This window comes from Sceloporus occidentalis, unplaced genomic scaffold (genome assembly GCF_023333645.1).
Source record: "Sceloporus occidentalis isolate IW3139 unplaced genomic scaffold, rSceOcc1.0.p SCAF_20, whole genome shotgun sequence".
NCBI lineage: Eukaryota > Metazoa > Chordata > Lepidosauria > Squamata > Phrynosomatidae > Sceloporus > Sceloporus occidentalis.
In genome coordinates, this window is record NW_028317000.1 from 9,872,378 (window position 1) to 9,893,697 (window position 21,320).

The following is a 21,320-nucleotide window of genomic DNA, read 5'->3' on the forward strand; positions in this document are numbered from 1 at the left end:
TTCCTCCAACCATCTACTTCTGTAGTATGTGAAGTGACCTCCTCCTCCTCAGCAACCTCCTCTGTGTGTTTCCCGTCCAGAACCATCTGGTCTGTTCTAGTCAGGAAAACCTCTTGCTCCCTATGATGCTGAAGTGTAGCTACCTGGGCCTCCAGCTGCTGTACTTTCACTTCTAAGAGGTCCACCAACTTGCACTTAGTGCAGGTGAAGTTCCCCACATCTCTAGGCAAGAAGACATCCCACAAGTGTTGCAGGTGACTGCAGCAGGGCCTTCAGTGTCCATACTGAAAAGTCTTAAGGAGGCACTGAACAAGACTGTGATATTCTCCTGCTAAACAACAGTGTAAAGAACCCCTGTGGGCCTGGCCTTTGTCCCCAAACTCTGTTAAAGAACTCAATCAACTGGGACTCTAGTTATGTATAGCACTCCTGGCTACTAGCTCCTTCCAGAGGCAAGTCTCTGACTCACTTCCTCTGAGCAAAATTCTCACAAGCCCCTTAAGGAAAAAAGGGAAAAGAAAATGTGGAAAATTAAAGGAGAACCCCTCCAACAATGTTCTCAGGTCAGCTTCTCCTCTCTTCTCCAAAACCTCCTTGACTATACAAGAAAAATTAAAAATTTGTGCACCTCCCAGCCTCTGTAGAATTAGGCTTCTAGCTCCTCTGTCAGCAGTAGACCAAAGTTTAAAAGTTTAGATCTCACCCAAGCACAAGGACAAAGAAGACCAGCCTTTCCTCCTTGGAGAAATAAACAAATCAAACCTGAACTCTCTTTCTATAAGCCAAAATGATCAAACTGAAGCTATCATACTTTGGTGATCACATGAGAACACAACTCATTAGAAGAGAAGGTAATGCTTGCTAAGTGGAAGGCAGTAAACAAAGAGGAAGACAACATTATAGGTGGGTTGACTCCATCAAGTAAGTGGCATTCCTGAGTTTTCAGGACTTGAGCAGGACTGCTGACAACAGGAGGAATGAAAACATTATATGAACTGCAATGGGGTAGAGTCCTCACCAGATTTTATGTTGCCATCATCCCGGCACATCCCATTCCAGCGTGTGTATAATGAAGCAGAGTGAAGATTGTCACTGACATGGTTAACTTCTTCTTGCTTTTCTCGGATCTTCTCCCAATTGCGCACCAGGAAAACATGGTGTTTTAGCACAAAATTCCTTTGAGAAGAAAAGCAAGAAGCTGATATAAGCCATTATTTCCTCAGAAGCAAGCAGATGACACTTCTAAACATTTCATCAGTAAAGGGATTGACCTTTACCTGCATCAAATCTCCTTCCATCACCATCTTAAACTCAGCTTTTAACCTCTCAAGAAAGATGCAGCTCTGTGTCAAATGACTTTTAACATTCATGCCTGACAAAGAAGCCTGTGAGGTTCAAAAGCTTGTATAATGTATTTTTGTGCCTTTTGGTTGACCTAATAAAGATATCACTGCAATGCTTTTTAAAATTATTTTGCTGTATTTTCCATCTTCTGAGTTACTGTTGTAAGTTATTTATATTCCATCGTTTCACCAGATCACAGCAGTGTGTTTTTCTCTAGGACTCGAAGGAGGACTGCACACAGGGGAACTGAGCAGGGAGCACTCAGATCGGTTCTGGAGTATATTTAAAAGTAAGGGCTCCCATAATGGCTCAGTTTAGGTCCCGTTGCAAATCACAATTTCTACTGCCCGTGCTTCAAGAACACAAAAAATGGATTTAGACTTTTGAAACAAACCATGATATGAAATGCTTATCTGTTTTCCTTTTCCATCTGTTCATTTATCCCTGTTTCTCTGGTACTTGGGATAGAGAGATAGTCATAACTAAGGTTAGTATGTTGAGGCATTATGCTAAACCATAAGTAGCACAAACATAGGTTTCTCATTTTGGATGTCTGACCAACTACAAATTATTATAGCACTGTGGTAAGTCATTATTAATATCCCTTAATCACTGGCTGATATATGATTGTAAACCGAGCCAAAATATACTTCTGAGGAAGCACTAGTTTAAGCCTATTCATCCCTTGACACTGAACTGCTGGAAAGAGAGAAGAGGAAAGAAGCAGTTGCTCTTGCCCTACCTTTCCCTGTTAGACATAGGCTTCATTTGCAGCTGTGGAGTCAACCGAGTTGGGGTACTTGAGCTTTCGCTGGGCTCCTCAGGGGCATGACCCTTCTGTAACATAAAAATAAATTCTTTTCAGAAGTGAATCCAGGCAAACAAAGTTAGCTGATCCGCACCATGGTAAGAATGCTAAATCTGGACAACCTGAATCAAAGCCCTGAATCTACTTTTTTTTTCATTGGGAGTGGATGGTAAGCAAAGCAAATCTGTCCACAATTTTTCCTCTCAGTCAAAACCACTAATGGATGGAGATCCTATATTCACTGCATTTCATCCTATCCACTTTCATCAAATTTCAAGGAACTCTTAGCCTACTGTTACTGGGGACTACAACTTAGATTGTAAGCAACATTGCTGGGAGGACCAGCATGAAGAGCTTCTTTCTAAAATAAATCTCTCTACAATAATGGATATGCTTCATGAGATAGGGAAAAGGGCCATTTGTTGTTTGCTAGCTGACCTTGAGTTGGTCTAAACTCATGGCAACCTTGTGAATGAGACATCTCCAAGATCCTCTGTCCTCAGCTGCTCTGCTCAGGTCCTGCAAATTCATGCCTATAATCTCAGACTAAGTCTATCTATCTAGCATATGGTTTTCCTCTTTCTGCTGTCCTTTACCTTCCATAGCATTGTTGTCTTTCCTAGTGATTCATGCCTTCTCATGATGTGACCAACGTACAACAGCCTCAGTTTTGTCATTTTAATTTGCAGGGAGAGTTCAGGTTTGATCTGTTCTAAAACCTATTTGTTTGCCTTTTCGGCAATCCACGGTATCCTAAGTATTCTTTTCTGCACCACATCTCAAATGAATTAATGTTCTTCTTACTGGCTTTCTTAACTGTCCAGCTCTCGCATCTGTACATGGTGATGGGGAATACGATGGCTTGAATGATTCTAACTTTAGTGATTAGTTGTATATCTTTACACTTTATATCTTGTCTAGTTCTTTAATGGCTGTTCTTTGAAATCCTTCTTCTGATTTCTTGACTGCAATCTCTATTGTTGTCAATGTTTGACCTGAAGTACAGGAAATCTTCATTTCGATTTTATTGTCTAGGCTGAATTTTTCCAGTTCCTTCACTGTCATTATTTTCTTTTCTTTATAAAATCAGCAATAGACCTCCCCTTGCACTTTCCTCCTTGAACTTCCTTAGTAGTTGTTCTAAATCAGTGACGTTTTCCACTACTAGTATGGTGGTGTCTGCGTATCTTGGGTCCAAGACACACTGCAGAAATAATCCATTTTGAGGCCACTTTTAATTGCCCTGACTCAATGCTAGAGGATTCTAGACACTAGTTTTGTGAGACATAGAATCATAGAATTGTAGAGTTGGAACCCCACTTGTAGCTCTGGGATTTCTCTGTCCATATATGATTTCAATCTATGCTACAGAATTTTGAGCATAATTTTGGCAAATTAATGCTATGGTCCTATAGTTGCTGCAGTCTCTTGTATGTCCTTTATTCATATAGAAAGGGCCCTAGTCTCATAAAAAAATTCAACTGAAAAAATGGTCAGATAGAGGAGTGCTGCTAGGTTGGTAACTTGAGTGAATAAATCACTTTCTGGACAGGCAGCTCTTGTTCTCTTCAGTTGGACTATCAGTTCACCAATAAACCAAGAACCACAGAGTACCTGCTCTTTTAAATTTTTTAAACTAATTTTTAAAATAAATTAAATCCAGCAATTAAATCAAGAGTATCAATGAAGTTGAAACTAAAATTAATTAAGTTAATATTTTTAGTAGGAAAATAATTTTGTTTGTAATAATTAAATAATACAAATAATATAGTTATGTATTTGTAATGAATTAAATTAAATTTTAAAATAATTCCTTTTAATAATTACAAAAAATAAACCAACAATGTGCTCCCCGCCTCCCATGGAGTTGGCCCTCCCTACTCTGATCAAGTGTTCTTAACCTGTGGTCCTGGGACCTTCCAGGGGGCTGATCTTTCCTTACAGGGGCTCTGTGAAAGTGTGAAAGCCTGCTCAGCCCACCTCCTCCCCACAGCTGAATGGCAGTCCATGACAGGCAGGGCCCAGGCCTTGTCATGTTGCCACTCTGCTATAGGGAGGTGAGAGGTTGATCAACAGAGCAACAGTGGAGCTGACAGCCAGCCAGCCATTGCTCTTCTCTCCTCTCTCTCCACTACTTTTCAATGGACAGTTGCTTCAACCCCCTTTTTTGCCTTCTTCATCAAGAGGGGAGAAGAATGAGATGGGAAAAGGAGGGAGGGGAAAAAAAAGAGCAAGCGAACAAGCAAGCAAGTCTGGCACCCCTCCTCAGCACTGATGTCAACTAACATTAGCCTATTTAAAGGCCTTCATATAGTTTTTGTGGAGTTTTGGGGCTATGTGGCTGTGGTCCTGAATAATTTATTACTGATATTTTGCCAGCATCTGTGGCTGGCATCTTCAGAGAATGATGGCATGAGAGTAAGTGGGGTATATATATATATACACTATGTGACCCTGGGTTGAGAGGAAGTGATTTATGTTAATCTTTGTGTTGGTCTGTTGTTGAATGCCAAAGCCTCAGGATGTCTATTTAATTAATGATCCATTATTTGCTGGGAAATCCCCCTCACCTTGGGTGGTTTTCATTTGCATTTGCTGGATATTCATTTTGGTGTTTTTCAGGATTGGTTGCCAAACTTTGTTTAATTTAAGGCTTTCTTCTTTCCTGTTGAAGTTGTCTAGGTGTTTATTGATTTCAATGGCTTCCCTGTGCATTCTGATACAGTTGTTGGCATGGTCCAGTACTTCAGTGCTTTCCAATGGCATTTTATGCCTAGGATGGTTTATAATGCATTTTGATACTGCTAATTTTTCTGGCTGATCCAGTCTGCAGTGTCTCTTGCGTTTTTTCATTCGTGTTTGAACAGTGGGTTTGGTGGTCCCTATGTAGACTTGCCTGTAGCTGCAAGGTATGCAGTAAACTCCTGCGGCCATGAGGAGGTCTCTATTGTCCTTCTCTTGGCGCAGCATTTGCTGGATTTTCTTGGTCAGCTTGTAGATTGTTTGGAGGTTGTGTTTCCTCACCAGTTTCCCTATTCTGTCTGTGACTTCTTTGATGTATGGTAAAAATACCTTCCCTTTGGGTAGTTGTTTGTCTTCACGTCTATGGGTTTTTCTGGGTCTGGCAGCCTTTCTGATGTCTGAGCTTCAGTAACCATTAGCCTGTAGAGCCCAGTCTAGGTGCTTTAATTCATCTTCCAGGAAGTGGGGTTCACAGATCCTTTTTGCCTGGCCTACCAGTGTTTTTTTATTGTGGAGTTCTTTTATGGTTGGAGTTCTTGTGTAGCTATCTGTCTCTGTGTGTAGGTTTTCTGTGTACTGTGTGGCCCAAATGTTGGTTCGGTTTGCAAATGATCAAGACATCCAAGAATGTCAATGTTCCTTCCTTTAATTATAATTATAATTCAGATGGTTCAGAAACACAGTCAGATCTTCTTCTCGGTGGCTCCAAATGGTGAAAGTGTCATCCACATATCGGAACCACGTTGTGGGCTTTTTTGGTGTTGTTTCCAGAGCTTGCTTTTCAACGTGTTCCATGTAAAAGTTTGCTATCATGGGGCTTCCCGTGGCTACCTCATCTCTCATAAAATCCACTGTAACTTGTGGTGAGGTAATGTTCAAACCAGCTATGATGTCTTCTGGAAAAATTTTCCAGATGAGTGCCATAGTGTCTATTATGGGGACTTTGGTGAACCCCATCAAGGCTAATTAGTATGTGTCCAGGTTTGAGCCTCCCTGTTCAACAAAGGACACTACGGTACTGAAAAACACCAAAATCAAGACCCAGCAAGTGCAAATGAAAACCAGCCAGGGTCAGGGGGTTTCCCAGCAGACAATGGGTCACTAATTAAATGGATACCTTGAGGCCTTGCCATTCAAAAACAGACCAACACAGATTAATATGTACAGTACATCACTTTCTCTCAAGGGTCACACAGTAGCAATAACTAGTACATTTTTATACTACTTATCAGTGCATTTAAGCACTCCCTAAGTGGTTTACAAAGTGTAAGCTAATTGCCCCAACAATCTGGGTACTCATTTTAACCACCTCGGAAGGATGCAAGCTTGAGTCAAGCTTGAGCCCTTTGCTGGTATTGAACTCACAACCTTATGGTTTGTGAGTGAGTGGCTGCAGTACAGGCATTTAACCACTGAGCCACCAGGGTATATATACTCCACTCACTTCCATGCCAGCCACAGAAACGTAAGGAATATAATCTTCCAGAACACGGCCATATAGCCAAAAAAACCCCACAAAAACTATTTAGAGTTAACTGGAATATTTAACACAACATAGTTCTCTACCAAGGCCTGCATCCTCTTTATCCTACTCTTCTTCCCTGTCTCCTTTCCTGCCAATAGCCCCTTATTTCCCTTACCTGCCTTGGCACCACAGTGCCTCTGCCTCATTCTGAGACTGCTTCTGCTGGACCTCAAACCGTCCCCTCTCTGTCTCTTTTCTACTTCCCAGTTCATTTCTGATTCCATCAAAAACATTTGAGAGGTATAACAGAATCATAGACTCTTAGAGCTAGAAGTGGTTGCAAGAGGAGCAAAGTTATTAACTTCCATGTGAACAAGTCCCCTTTTGGATAGTGCTTCATGATCACCACATCCAGGAGCAAAGTTATTGACTTCCATCTGCACAAGTCCCTTTTCGCACAGTGATTCATGGTTGTCACTTCTGGGGAGCAAGAGTTTAATCCTCAGAGTGGATTGAACAGCAACACACAGGCCCAGTCACACCAGCCTTTGCCTTGGCTCTTGTCTGTTGTGGCACAGCTGCTACAAATCACTCAGGAGGGGGGGAAAACAATTGGAGATATTAGTTAGATGCCTGCATATTGTTTCAATCCTTATTAGGCAGAGGCCTGTGTCCTTATTGGAATGGAGACATATTGGATTGCAAAAGAGGGCTCCCTGTTGAGATGCAAATGGACTTTAAATTTCCTGGACTTTGAAAATCTCCCTATTGCTGCATGGCCAGAAGGAGGAGGAGCCTGCCTGTAAATGATATCTTCCCCAGCATACCATCTTTACTAAAGACTGAAACAACATGCAGGCATCTAACATCTCCAATTGGTTTCCCCCCCCTCTTATTTGGTTTGTAACATCTTGCCTGATGAAGAAGCCCATGGAGTTTCGAAAGCTTGCAACAAGTGTATTGTGCATTTTGGTTAGCCAATAAAGGTATCACTGATAGATTAATAGATGGTGTAATTGTTAATGATTCATGGAAACAAAATATATTTAAAGGGTTCCTGGTAAAGAAAAGGTTAAGAATGAAGAACCATCTAGTCTGTCTACTTTCTTGGAGAGTAAATTATCTAAGGTTTCAAACAAAATTATTTTCCAGCCTTGCCTCCTAAAACCTATTTTAAAAGGAAATGCCAAACTGAACCTGGACTTTCTACAATATTTGCAAAATATGTGTCTGAACCATGACCTGAAGTAAACTAAAATGAAACTGTAAATATAGAATGAGGCAAGAGGCCTCCTGGTACTCACTCACCCGCTTCTTCAGCTTGTGCTTTGATTTCCTCTTCTCTTTGGACCGGCTTGGTCTTCTCTGTGCAGTCACCAGCTGACTGCTTTTGCTTGGAAGGCCATTCACTCGCTGGCTCTTGCCTCCAATGATCCCCCTGCACTTGTCAAATCCACATTTGCAGAGTTGCTGGGAAGACAAAAGATAACTGTGCTCATCTTTAAACATGCTATTTTCTGCAAACCCTTAACAAACTCCCTTGCTTATGCCAACAAGATGGATATGCAATTTCCCCTGCATATTAAGGCAACAGTGACTCTCTTTCAGCTTGAGGGCTGAATTCAACATAAGCTTCCTTGGGTCCTATCCCAGGAGAAAGGTGGGTCATGAAGGAAGGAAGGAAGGAAGGAAGGAAGGAAGGAAGGAAGGAAGGAAGGAAAAAAGAAAGAAAATGCCAGAGTTATCAGGGGCCAAATTTGAAGTGGGGGGGGAAAAAGCAAAAGCATGGAACCAACATCTCAAAGCTCTCATTGCCAGTAACTATAAGAGGACTTTCAACTTTTTAGGATAGCAAAATACAGTACCCCCAAGTCATATGTGGGTGTATGTGGGTGCGCTATATCCAGCTTTCAGCTTATGCTTAAAGCCGTGCGATGGAACCGGCAATGGCGCGCGCACCACGGTGTGCACACCACGTCACACTGCATGTACAAGCCCCATTATTTTCTATGGGGCTCAAGCATACACAGTATTGGCCTTATGTGCCGGGGGGGGGGGGGGGGGGGGCGGCGGAACGGCTCCCCTGTGTAAGGCAAGGGAGCACTGTAAAACAAAACAAAACAAATGTACAAAAGCTGAAAAACAATGGTGTCATGGGGAAGGGATGTTGTGTTGCCTTCTGGAGAAGCCCAGAGAGTTGGATTAAGCCACAGGGTCTAAAATTCTCCATCCATGTATTAAGAGGCACATGCTTGATTAGAGTGTTATGTGATAAATTTGATCCTCCCTCCACTTCTTTTTGGCCTCCTGCTGGTTCTAGAGTTCATCTGTCTGTTTTGTGTGCCCAATATTTTGCAATGTGCTACTAGAGAGAATATATTTTAATTCAAACATGAAATATATTTTATTATATCTTTGTCAATTAATGAAATATTTTTACAGAAAGAATGTATTAATTTAATAGTTTTGAATACTGTATGTATTTCTCTCCTTTGGATAATGAATTAACATTTAATTCAGAGGTTATGATAGCATTTTCATTGTTAGGCCATCCCTCCCAAACACACATACAATTTTGTGTCTGTTTTGATATTGTTATTTGTTGTTAGCAGCTGCTCCAGGCTTCTTTATAGAAGGAAAAGTGGGATGCCAACAATTAAAGGAGGTGAAATGAAAACAAAATAAGGATATGCAAAAAGGTGCCCCTGCAGGCTGCCTTATATTAGTAGAATTCATTTCAACTAGTGATTCGACAAAGTTAAAACCTGAGCTTAAAACATTTTCTCTGGAAAAGAGTTAAGGGGAGGGGTACAAGAGTGGTGGCTACTCTATGCTGATTTCAAGTTGTCACATAAAATTCTGTCATCAGTGAGCAATTACTATAGTTTTTCCATAATGCATAAGGACTAGTTTTGACTTTTTCCCCTCTGAAATTTAATTCCATCCAATAACTTACCCAATAGTTCCACATGAACATGGAAAATATAACCAGCTCCTGAAAGTAAGGATGACCTAGACCTGAGAATTCAAAACACAGAACTCTTCCCATGATTCCACCAGACCTGGGGCCACAATCCTTACCTGCTTCTCCACATTGAAGGAGTGGAAGTTGTAGTCGTAAGTAAGCTCAGTGCCAGCAGGCATATCCTTCAGTGCATACAGCCCAATCCTGTAGACCCCATTGACAGACCTGTGGACAGAAAGGGACAAAGGAGCACTAGTAACATTGGGAAGGGTAGCATGGCATGATGGCAGTGTCAATACTACCATGGGCTTACATACAGGAAGTGTAACAGGCTGAAACCTACATTTTTATTTGGGGCATCAGCACAGAAGCTGCAATTATGGTTTAGTTCACAACTGTTTGTCAGCTTGGCATGCAATTGGCCACTGGTGGAAAAAGAACAGTGAATTATAGCACCCTTTGATTTGATCCAGAATCATCTTTTCATGAGTTACAATGGTTAGAAATGGACCTGATGAACCACCTCCCCTCCATACTACACTCTCCTGAGGTCACAGAATACTATCTGACACCAAAACAGTACTGGGGGAAGCAAAGAAGAACTAGGCAGTCATCAGGAGAGTCTGGAAATTAATTCAGTCACCTTAAAACAAACACAAACACAGGTTTTTAAACAGAGGCTAGATGGTCATCTGTTGGGGGTGCTTTGATTGTGGGTTCTGCACAACAGGAGGTTGGACTGGATGGACCTTGTAGTCTCTTCCAATGCTACCAAAATGCCAAAGCTAAGCAAAATCTAAAGCAATGACCAACAAAGATAAAGTTCTTCATGATGATGATGCAGCAGCAGACCAAAAAGAACTAGCGTTTTAATGGGAATCCCCTTCTGTAAGTGGATTGGGCTACCGCCAAAAGGCTTCTGTTAAATTCTATTATGTTCTGAACAGTGCTCTGTGCAGGTGCAGAATAACCTATCTGTGTCAATAAAGGGTTGACATTTATTTTGTGCTATGATTTAAAAGAGAATTTTTATATGTACAAAATGCTATTTGAGTTCAAATAGATTATCTAAATTATACAAGGGGGTCAGAAATGTGATTTGGAAGTGTGAGTCAAAAGAAGGAACCTTATACCATATTGTGTGGACTTGTGACAAAGCAAAAAAAATTGGAGGCAGATTCATGAGGTGACTGAGTAAATTCTCATGACAAAAACAGGACTTAAGCCAGAACTTTTCTTACTGTGATTGATGGAAAACCAGATAAAGCAACAGCATGAAAACATTTTACAATATATAATTACAGCAGGCAAGACTGCTATTTGTTCAGAGGTGGGAAAAAGCAGAGATCCGTTCAACTGAAGACTGGATTAGGGAGCCCTGGTGGCATAGTAGTTAAATGCCTGTACTGCAGCCACAAGGCTGTGAGATTTTGAGTTTTATCATAGTGGCTCCAAGGTTCACTCAGCCTTGCATCCTTCTGTACGTCACTAAAATGAGTACCCAGTTTGTTGGGGGCAATTAGCTTACAGATTGTAAACCACTTAGGGAGTGCTTAGTTCACTGATAAGTGGAATAGAAATGTACTTGCTATTGCTATTGGATTGTGAAGTCATTTGAATTTGCTGAAATGGACAAATGATCTATTTTAATCAAAGAAAAGCCAACAGACAACTTTTAAAGAGCGAGACTCTCTTTTGAAATTCCCATGTGAAAGAAGTGAGAAGATGACACATAACGATTTTAAAAATTAGGGGCTTTTTTGTTAGAAATGTAGACAATGTTTTTAAATTAATTTGATTATAATTTAATCATACATTTAATACCATAGACAAGCAAGCAAGAAGTCAACTTTTAAAATTTTCTGTGGTGTTTTAGTATAGTTCAGTTCAGCGTTTAGTTAAATGGAAGTACTTTTTTATGTTTGTATGTAATTATGTTTTGTGTATTATGTGGTTTATGTGTTTTGTCTTGTTTAGATGCATGTTTATATGTTTAAGAAAATGATTAAAAACGCCTAAACAGGCAAAAAAGAGAACTCAAGGAACTACTGACCAGGCATTCTGACCTCAACATTAGGAAAAATTCTAGAACAGATCATTAAACAATCAGTCCAAAACCACTTAGGAAAAACTGTAGTTCTAAGAACAGTGCTACCATTAAATGAATCTGTAATTGGACACAGCAAACTCAGAGTGCTCACCAATGGTTGCTCTTCATCCTGGAGAGAAGTGACTAGTGGGGTGCCCTACTGTTCTGTCCTGGACCCAGTTTAGCTTAACATCTTTATAAATGAGTTGGGTATGTTTAGCTTGGAAAAGAGGTATAGCTATCTATATATGTGAATGGATGTCATTGTAGATTATGGAGCAAGGTTACTTTCTGCTGCTTCAAAGACTAGAAATGAACCAATAGATTACAATTACAAGAGATTCCTCTTAAACATTAAGAACTTTTTTCTTGAAGGGTGTTGGACTCTCATTCTTTAAACAGAGGTTAGATAGCCTTTATAACCTTTTAGGAGTGTTTTAGTTGTATATCCCTGCATGGCAGGGGGTTGGATTTGATGGCCCTCCCAACTCTAAAATTCTATCTAGGAACAGTGCGTGCATCTGGAAGATTATGTCATGAGATTCCAGAAGTGTCTGCATCTGGACTCAAGATTATGCCATAAAATTTCAAAAATGAGATTTCAAAAAATATTTTTATTTGATTTATGCTGCTCTCATAGACTCACACAATAACTCATGTGGAAGTTCTTACCATTTCTGCATCTCACAGTTTGGATTGCAGCTGTGATTGATGAAGCGAGCCTCATTGCCCATGCGATAGCTGTCAATCACCATCCCACTGTCAAGGTTCAGGCAATAGTGATCGCTGTGGTTGTGGTACTGCTCAATCATTCGATTTCTGGAAAGCAATGGAGAGAGGATCTATGGGCTGTATGTGGTTAGTAAATCATTTCCTTCTAGCAAAACCAAGCATAACATTGTCTCAAAAATATTGCTTGGGTGCTTCTCTGCCCCCAGCTCTCCAAGTTCCACCAATCTCTTACCTGAACTCCTGTTCACTGACAACTTCTCCTAGGTACTCTATGATGAACTGTCCTGCTTTTAGGGACTCTTTAGTACGGATGCCCCAGCCTTTCTCTTCAGCCCGAAAGCGCTCCAAACACTGCACCCACTCGTGTCTCTGAATCCGCTGATTGCAACACTGCTCACCACAGGGGCAGGTATTGGGAGAGCACTCAGCAAAGATCATCCTGAATACAGAGGTATGGAACAGAAAGAAATTTAGCAATGCTCCTTTAATATAAGATTGCCATCCCAGTGAAACCTACATGAGGCTTCTGTCATGCAATCATCCTGCCTCATTCACAGAATTTTACAACTGATACCAATAATTCCTGTCTTCTCCTTATAATCCCTCCTGTGGTTTCTCAATACTTTTTCAAGCCCGTTTTTTCCTCCACAATTTTTTTTTGAGGAAAAGATGCAATTAAGCTTATTGATAATGTTAGCAGCATATTGTTTGGAAGCATCCATATGATTTGTTTGTTTATTTATTTGTTCTATCTAAGCTCAATGGTGGATACATAGAGATTTCCCACCAGTATGCCTACATGAACACTAGGGGTAGACTGGGAGACAATGATTGGCCCAATGAGCCTGTAAACTTCATAGCTAAGTATGGCAATGTCCAGTGACATCACGTAGGGTGTGTAGGCAGTGCGGACAGCACTGGGTAACACCACAGAGGAGAGGTGCCAGCCAGCTGGTCTCTTCTCTCACTGTAGAGAGTGGGGTGTGGGCCCCGCCACTTCTCTGCTGCTGTGGCTCTCGAGGGAGCCAAGCCAGCAGTGAAAGAGGGACAAGCACAGACTCTTCCCTCCTTCTCCACTAGCATGGTCCTCTGGCCCCAGTGAGACAAGGCAATGGGGCAGGGGAGACTGTACACACACACACATCCTTCCCACCTTCCTCGGTGCTTTGGATAACTGATTTGGACAAGGCACTGGGAAAAGAGAATCTTAGAATCTTAGAGTTGGAAGAGACCGCAAGGGCCATCCAGTCCAACGCCATTCTGCCATGCAGGAACTCTCAATCAAAGTATCCCCGACAGAGGGCCATCCAGCCTCTGTTTAAAGACCTCTAAGGAAGGAGACACCACTACACTCCAAGGGAGTTTGTTCCACCGTCGAACAGCCCTTACTATCAGGAAGAGGAGCGAGCGAGAGAGTGGGTGCACAAGCGCCATTCTCACATTCCTCGGTGCTTTGGCTGGCTGGCTTGCTTCAGCTGGCCAAGGCACCAGGGAAAGAGAAGAAAACATGAGTGCGCTCCTCCTGCCTTTCCTGATTCTTTCATTGGCTTGCCTGAGCCAGCCACAGCAACAGAGAAAGAGGAGCAAGTGTGCAAGTACCGTTCCCATCTTCCTCAGTGGCTCACTTGCCTACCCCCTCCGCTGTCCTTGTGGGGAATGGGGCACCTGGTGGCTCCCCAGCACCCACAGTGGGTGACAACAATATTAGGGATGCAACCAGTTTCTATGTAGGTTTAAATGTTCAGTACAATGAGTCTCTACTTTAATTTGAAGATGCTTTAAAGATGTAAACCACTGATTTCCAAACACCAGAAGAGGCAGGACCTTCCACTGCAAAAGCATTTTCCATTGTGACAAATGAAAGGAATGTGAGTGAAGTAAAAATAGCACATTTATGCAAGTCTGCAGAATTTTCAGTTTTTCTTGACTCTGAGTAACCAAATTTGGATTACCAAATAATCTGTACAACTGGTATTTAAACAGTCTAGAGTAGGACACACAGGTTTAGCTGAGTCCAATTCCTTCGTACTTCACTAGATACTGTTGTTATAGTGTTACTCAATTTAAACAAACAAACAAAGCTATCAACAATGTTTTTCAAAAGCAATTAATTAAATTTTTATATCAAAGCAATAGTTTCTTCTGAAGAAGCTTACATTTAAGGTGATCCCTACATGACCTGCAGCAAAAACCAACTTAAAATGAGATTTATCCCTCCTCCCCCATGAAAGGGAAGGGGGAACGACATTTTAAAGGCTTTAAAAAGGCCTTAAAAGTTCTTTAAATCTTAGTACGACTTAGCTAGCTCCTGCTTTTTAGGTTTTTCAGTTATTTTTGCTTCAAAAATCTACTGTAGCAACCATGCAGGGTTCCATCAAATATGCTTACTTAATCAAGTTTTCTTAAATCAATTAATCTGGTTGATTAAACAATCTGATGTGGCAGTTCTATGTTTTACCTGTTCAAACAGTCATCCAAGCAGCCTTTTTTGTTGTTCTCCTCTGGTTTCTTACAGTTACAAGTGGTAGCCTCATAACCAGAAAGAGGTTTCACATCCACATAAACATCTGCAAATGGAAACAAGGGAGAAAATATATTTCCCTTATCAATCAAAATCCTCCAGTTTGCTCCAAGATTATTCCAAGAGGATTTAAAAGCTCCTCCCTCCCCACCATCTCAGCCTATAGAAAAGGCAAAGGAAGACACCCAAAGAATGGGGCAACTGTCAAAGGGAGAAAAGAAAGTGCAATCAAGTGAAGATAGATGGCTGGCAGATTCCAAAGACTGAGAGATCCATAAAACCAGGACTAAATAAACACATGGTTACTTACTAGAACGGATTTTTTTATAGAGCGGGACATCTGGTTTTTTATATAACTGAAAAGAAAAAGAATAAAGAATTTTTATTATATTGTAGCATGACAGCCATAGTGCAGAAAGAAAGCTGTTTGAGATTTTCCTTCCACAAGGGAAGAGTTCGTTTCTCCCCAAAAGATTAAGATATAGGACAATTTGTACACTTAAAAAGAGTCAAACAAAGAAACATAGATGTGAAGTCGAAGGCTTTTATGGCCAGCATCCATAGTTTTTTGTGGGTTTTTCAGGCTATGTGGCCATGTTCTAGAAGAGTTTATTCCTGACGTTTCACCAGCATCTGTGGCTGGCATCTTTAGAGATGAAGAGCATGGCCACATAGCCCAAAAAACCCACAAAAAACTAAACATAGGTGTGTTGGATTAGATCCAATGAATTACAAGTGGAAGCAGATAATGTCTTAGTACTATATTGTGAACCTATGTGCAAACAATGGTAAAAGACATCTCTTACACATATTGAGTGTGTGTGTGTTAAGAGCATGAGACCTGTAATGGAAAAAGATACAGACTGCAGCATATATACTTCAATGGCCTGTAAGAAGATATTTTGCACAAATGAAAGTGCTTCTGTCAATTTGGGTGTGGCGATCGATCTTTCTCATATAAAGTAAGTCAGCTTGGGGGGAAAAAGCCTAGAAAAGCTTATCATCAATCAGTCACTCCTATTAGCCTGCTTAGAGGCTAGCCACCCATGTTTCCATACTAGCAGATGAAGAGGGAAACCCTTTCCTGTGTTGCCAGCATGGAATGGTGCTTTTTACTTAGGACATTTGTGGAAACAGAATGGAACAATCCAAACCCTCTTGCCAGCCTGTGCTGCTGGATGTGGAGGAAGAGATTTGAAGAGCAATAATGGAATTATTCAATTTCTCCTTCACCAGTTTTTTTCATTCACTTGTATGAAATTCCTGTGTTTCTATGATACTAACTGTTCAGTACCAGTCTACTTTATACTAGCAAAGGGCTCCTTTGCATATTAGTGCTTTTGTTAATCCTGGCCATACACCTGGCTCTCAGTAGTACCCTATATGAGGGAACAAACATGCTTTCTCAGCCTTGTGTCATCCATGCTGGGACATCAGGTGGTCTCTGACTATACCAAGCCTCCCCCTTGCTACTGTTCACATTAGAACTTTTTTTTTTTTCTTGAAACGTATCAGAAATTTGAAATGAGGAAAGCAATTACAGAGTATCAGCATAACATTCTATAATTACTATAAAAATGGAGGAGATAAATTAAGAAGTACAGTACAGAAGAACTACAGTACAGAAAGTGGTGGATTGGGAATAACAAATTGTTATGTGATGGTAATACAAATTGTTCTCTATATAGGGAACGGCAAACTTGTGGAATATGAAAAATAGGTTCTTAACTATAACACAGAGCTTTCTAGTCTTCCAAAGGGTTGCATATCTATTACTGCCTTACAACAGCCCCAAAAGGTAGGTCAGTATTACAACTGCTGTATTCTAGTCAGTGGGTGACTGAAATTGTGTGATGATAATGTCTTCTTTACAGCTGGACTTAGGAAGGGTTAACAAGGGAAGTCTCCTTAAAATACCTAGACTGGAGCAGCTCAAAGCTCCAGAGATCCTTTCAGATCAGCAGTGAGCAACCTGTGATTCTCTAGGTGCTGCTGGACCACATCTACCATCAGCCCTAGCCAGCACAGTGAATGGTGAAGACATCTGGGATCAGCAGCCCCACTGTATCTGTAGGATCACATGTTGCCTACTTGCATGTCAGGTTGAGAGTCTAGACTAAACATGTATCAACTCTGCACTGTCCAACATTCTGGGGACAGTAACTGTGAAGTAGTGCAGATGACTGATATGTGTTTCATCATATTCTGTGCAAAAAAAGGGAAGGCTGGTTTTTCTGTGTCCACTTTGCTTGGGTAAGAGCTTAAAATTTTAAAGTGGGAGGTATTTCTTTTGGTCACTGGGAGGAGGAGGAGGAGCTAGAAGCCTCATTCTCTATAACTGCTGGTAGACGCACGTCTAATAGCACGCAAATTTTTCTTTTCATATTCATTTTTATTTTTTATAGTCAAGGAGGGTTTGGAGTACAGAGAAGGTCACCTGGGCATAGTGCTGGAGGACATCTCCTTCAATTTTACACTTTTCTGTTCACTACTCCCTTAAAGGGCTTGTCGGGACTTGCTCAGAGGAAGTGAGTCAGAGACTTGCCTCTGGAAGGAGCTAGTAGCCAGGAGCGCTGTACATAACTAGAGTCCCAGTTGACTGAGCTCGCTAACAGAGTTTAGGGACAAAGGCCAGGCCCACAAGGTTTCTTTACACTGGTGTTTAACAAGGGAAGCCCACAGTCTTGTTCAGTGCCTCCTTAAGACTTTTCAGTATGGACACTGAGAAACCTGCTACAGTCACCTGCAACACTTGTGGGATGCATGTATTCTTGCCTACAGATGTGGGGAACTTCACCTGCACTAAGTGCAAGTTGGTGGCCCTCTTAGAAGAGAAAGTACAGCAGCTGGAGGACTGGTCTGAGGTTCGATGAGGAGGGACTTCTGGCAAGGAATGGGTTGCATCTCATGCCAGTTGGCAAAAACGTTTTTGCCAATAGTCTCAAAAATTTGATCAGGAGGGGTTTAAACTGAGTTATGTGGGGGAGGGAGACAGTATTCTGGAAGGCAAAAGGGATGGAGAAAATAGTCAAACTGTCATAGAGGGAACAAGACAAACAGTGCAAGGACCCAATAGTGCGAACCAAAAAAACTTGCACAGAGCATGGGGAATAAGCAAGATGAACTTTAACTCCTAGTACAACAAAGCAAATATGATATAATAGGCATCACTGAAACCTGGTGGGATGATTCTCATGATTGGAATGTAGAAATAGAGGGGTATAATCTTTTCAAGAGAAATAGGCCAAACAGGAAAGGAGGAGGAAACCATTATATGTCAGGAACATTTACACCAGTGAAAAGATCCAGGACAGGGGTAGGCAACCCTTCTGAGCCGGGGGCCGGGTTGCTGTCCCTCAGACAACTGGGGGGCCGAAGCCAAACAATAAATAATTCAATAATTTTTTTTAAAATTAAATAAATAAATAAACCGGGACAAACGTAGGACAAAATTTTCAAATGGAGGGCACTTTTAAAATGAAAAATGGAGGACACACGAAAAAATTTGCTGATTTTTAAAAAAAGTTAAGATAAATGCATGTTTCTGAGGCTTCTATAGACAATTGCCCCACCGTGCCCCTCGCACGAGACGCCAAAGGCCCCAGCGGCAATCGGCGGCAGGACCAGGCTGGGGCCGGTCCCAAGGCCTCGCTGGGCTGCATCTGGCCCACGGGCCGCAGGTTGCCTACCCCTGATCCAGGACATCAAAACTGGAAGCCAGGTGGAGAGCATCTGGATAAAAATTAAAGGGGAGGGAAACAATAGGGATATTATTGTGGGAGTCTATTACAGACCTTCAAGTCAGACTGAGGAATTGGATGCTGTCTTTCTAGAACAGATGACCACACACTCAGAAAGGAGAGATATAGTAGTGATGGGTGACTTCAACTATCCTGATATTTGCTGGAAGTCAAACTCAGCCAAATCCTCATGGTCTAGCAAATTCCTCACTTGCCTCGAAGAACATTTCATTGTCCAAAAGGTGGAAGAGGCAAAAAGGGGATCAGCTATTTTGGATCTGATCCTAACCAACAGGGATGACCTAGTTAATGGGGTGCAAGTGGTGAGATCCTTCGTTGGGAGTGATCATGTTCTCCTGGAGTTCGTTATACAACGGAAAGGAGAAGCCAAGCATAGTCAGATGCACATTCTAGACTTTAGGTAAGCTGATTTTAGTCAACTTAGAGAAATAGTGGGGGTGATCCCATGGTCAGGAATACTAAAAGAGAAGGGAGTTCAAGACGGATGGGAGTTTCTCAAAAGGGAGATACTGAAGGCACAAACACTTCCAATGAGGAAGAAAAATGGGAGATGTCTCAAGAAACCAGGATGGATGACTAAGGAACTTTCAATTGAGCTAAGTTTTAAATGGAACATGTATAACAAATGGAAAAATGGGGAAATCACCAAAGAGGAATTCAAACAAATAGTTAGCTTGTGTAGAGGGAAAGTCAGAAAAGCTAAAGCGCAGAATGAACTCAGGCTTGCTAGAGAGCTTAAGAACAATAAAAAGAGCTTTTTTGGATATGTCCACAACAAAAGGAAGAAAAAGGAAATGGTAGAGCCACTGTGTGGAGAAGATGGCAAAATGCTAACAGAAGACAGAGAAAAGGCAGAATTACTCAACATCTTCTTTGCCTCAGTCTTCTCAGAAAAGGAAAAGGGTGCTCCACCTGAGGGAAATGGAGCACAGGACAGAATAGGGGAATTTAAGCACAGAATAAGCAAAGAGCTAATACAGGAATACCTTGTTAATATAAATGAATATAAGTCTCCAGGACCAGATGAACTACATCCAAGGGTGTTAAAAGAACTGGCAAATGTAATATCGGAGCCATTGGCTATAATCTTTGAGAGCTCCTGGAGAACAGGAGAAGTCCCAGTAGAGGACTGGCAAATGTTGTCCCCATCTTCAAAAAGGGGAAGAAAAGAGATCCTAATTGTCCAGTTAGTCTGACATCAATACCAGGAAAGATTCTAGAGCAGATCATTAAACAGAGAGTCTGTGAACATCTAAAAAGCAGTGCCATAATCACAAAAAGTCAACATGGGTTTCAGAGAAACAAGTCATGCCAGACTTTTTTTGATAAAATTACCAGCTTGGTAGATGAAGGGAATGCTGTGAATATAGAATATATAGAGAATATCTTGATTTCAGTAAGGTTTTTGACAGGGTTCCCCATGACGTTCTTGCAAACAAGCTAGTGAAATGTGGGCTATGGATTTGTAACCGGTTTACTGGCGAAACCCAAAAGGTGCTCAACAATGGCTCCTTTTCATCCTGGAGAGAAGTGACCAGTGGGGTCCCACAGGGTTCTGTCCTGGGGCCAGGGCTATTCAACATCTTTATCAGAACTTGGATGACAGAATTGGGGGTATACTTATCAAATTTGCAGATGACACCAAATTACGAGGAGCAGGTAATACCCCAGAGAACAGGATGAAAATTCAAAATTACCGTAATATATTAGAAAACTGGGCCAAAGCTAACAAAATGAATTTCAACACAGAGAAATGTAAGGTACTGCACTTAGGGTGGGAAAATGAAATGCACAGATATAGGATGGGTGACAGCTGGCTGAATGAGACTATGTATGAATGGGATCTAGGAGTCCAAGTAGACCACAAGTTGAACATGAGTCAACAGTGCAATGCGGAAGCTAATAAGGCCAATGCGATTTTAGGCTGCATCAACAGAAGTATAGTGTCTAGATCAAGAGTAGTAATAGTGCCACTATATTCTGCTCTGGTCAGGCCCCACCTGGAATATTGTGTCCAGTTCTGGGCACCACAATTTTAAAAGAATGTTGAGAAACTGAAGCGTGTTCAAAGGAGAACAACTAAAATGGTGAAGGGTCTGGAAAGCATTCCCTATGAGGAATGACTTAGGGAGCTGGGGATGTTTAGCCTGGAGAAGAGAAGGTTAAGGGGTGATATGACAGCCTTATTTAAATACTTGAAGGGATGTCATATTGAGGAGGGAGCTAACTTGTTTTCTGCTGCTCCACAGCCTTGGGCCCAGAGCAATGGATTCAAGCTATAGGATGAGATTCCATCTCAACATTAGGAGGAACTACCTGACACTAAGGGCTGTTCGACAGTGGAACAAACTCCCTTGGAGTGTAGTGGAGTCTCCTTCCTTAGCAGTCTTTAAGCAGAGGCTTGATGGCCATCTGTCGGGGATGCTTTGATTGAGATTTCCTGCATGGTAGGGGGTTGGACTGGATGGTCTCTTCCAACTCTATGAGAGTTGGTCTCTTCCAGCTCTATGATTCTATATGAAACAGTATAATAATTAATATGATCATTGGATAGAGTATCTACATTGCCTGGTAGTAGCTTGCAAAGACGAATTCCTAGTCATGTAGTTTATGTAGAGACAACATTGGTAATGCTGAGTGGAAGCTTTTGCATTCAAAGCACTGATCCATGCTCAGCTTTTTGTTGCTTATCAAGCTACCTTATGAGTCAAGCCACTGGTTTATTTAATACCATATGGTCTTCTCTAACCCACTATTTCTCAACATCCGTATGTTGTACTTCAACTCCTAAAATTCCTTGCCATGCTGAAGTCAAAAACATCTGGGAAGACCAAAGTTTTGAGAACCAGTACAAGCTGAAAACACATCTGTAGGGACTCTTAAGCAGGGAGGT

The 21,320-nt window shown here is 41.4% G+C and overlaps 1 protein-coding gene across 1 annotated transcript in view; it reads right to left on the reverse strand.

The window, feature by feature from the left end:
• ASH1L (ASH1 like histone lysine methyltransferase) overlaps positions 1-21,320 on the reverse strand; it is a 114,469-nt gene that overhangs the window by 23,469 nt on the left and 69,680 nt on the right. Inside the window, exons 9-16 of the mRNA XM_089483263.1 lie at positions 14,977-15,022; positions 14,604-14,712; positions 12,378-12,584; positions 12,086-12,232; positions 9,441-9,549; positions 7,668-7,829; positions 2,087-2,181; positions 1,019-1,176 (exon numbers count right to left, since the gene is read on the reverse strand). Coding sequence (XP_089339389.1) covers positions 1,019-1,176; positions 2,087-2,181; positions 7,668-7,829; positions 9,441-9,549; positions 12,086-12,232; positions 12,378-12,584; positions 14,604-14,712; positions 14,977-15,022 — 1,033 coding nt within the window. The remainder of the gene's footprint in view (positions 1-1,018; positions 1,177-2,086; positions 2,182-7,667; positions 7,830-9,440; positions 9,550-12,085; positions 12,233-12,377; positions 12,585-14,603; positions 14,713-14,976; positions 15,023-21,320) is intronic.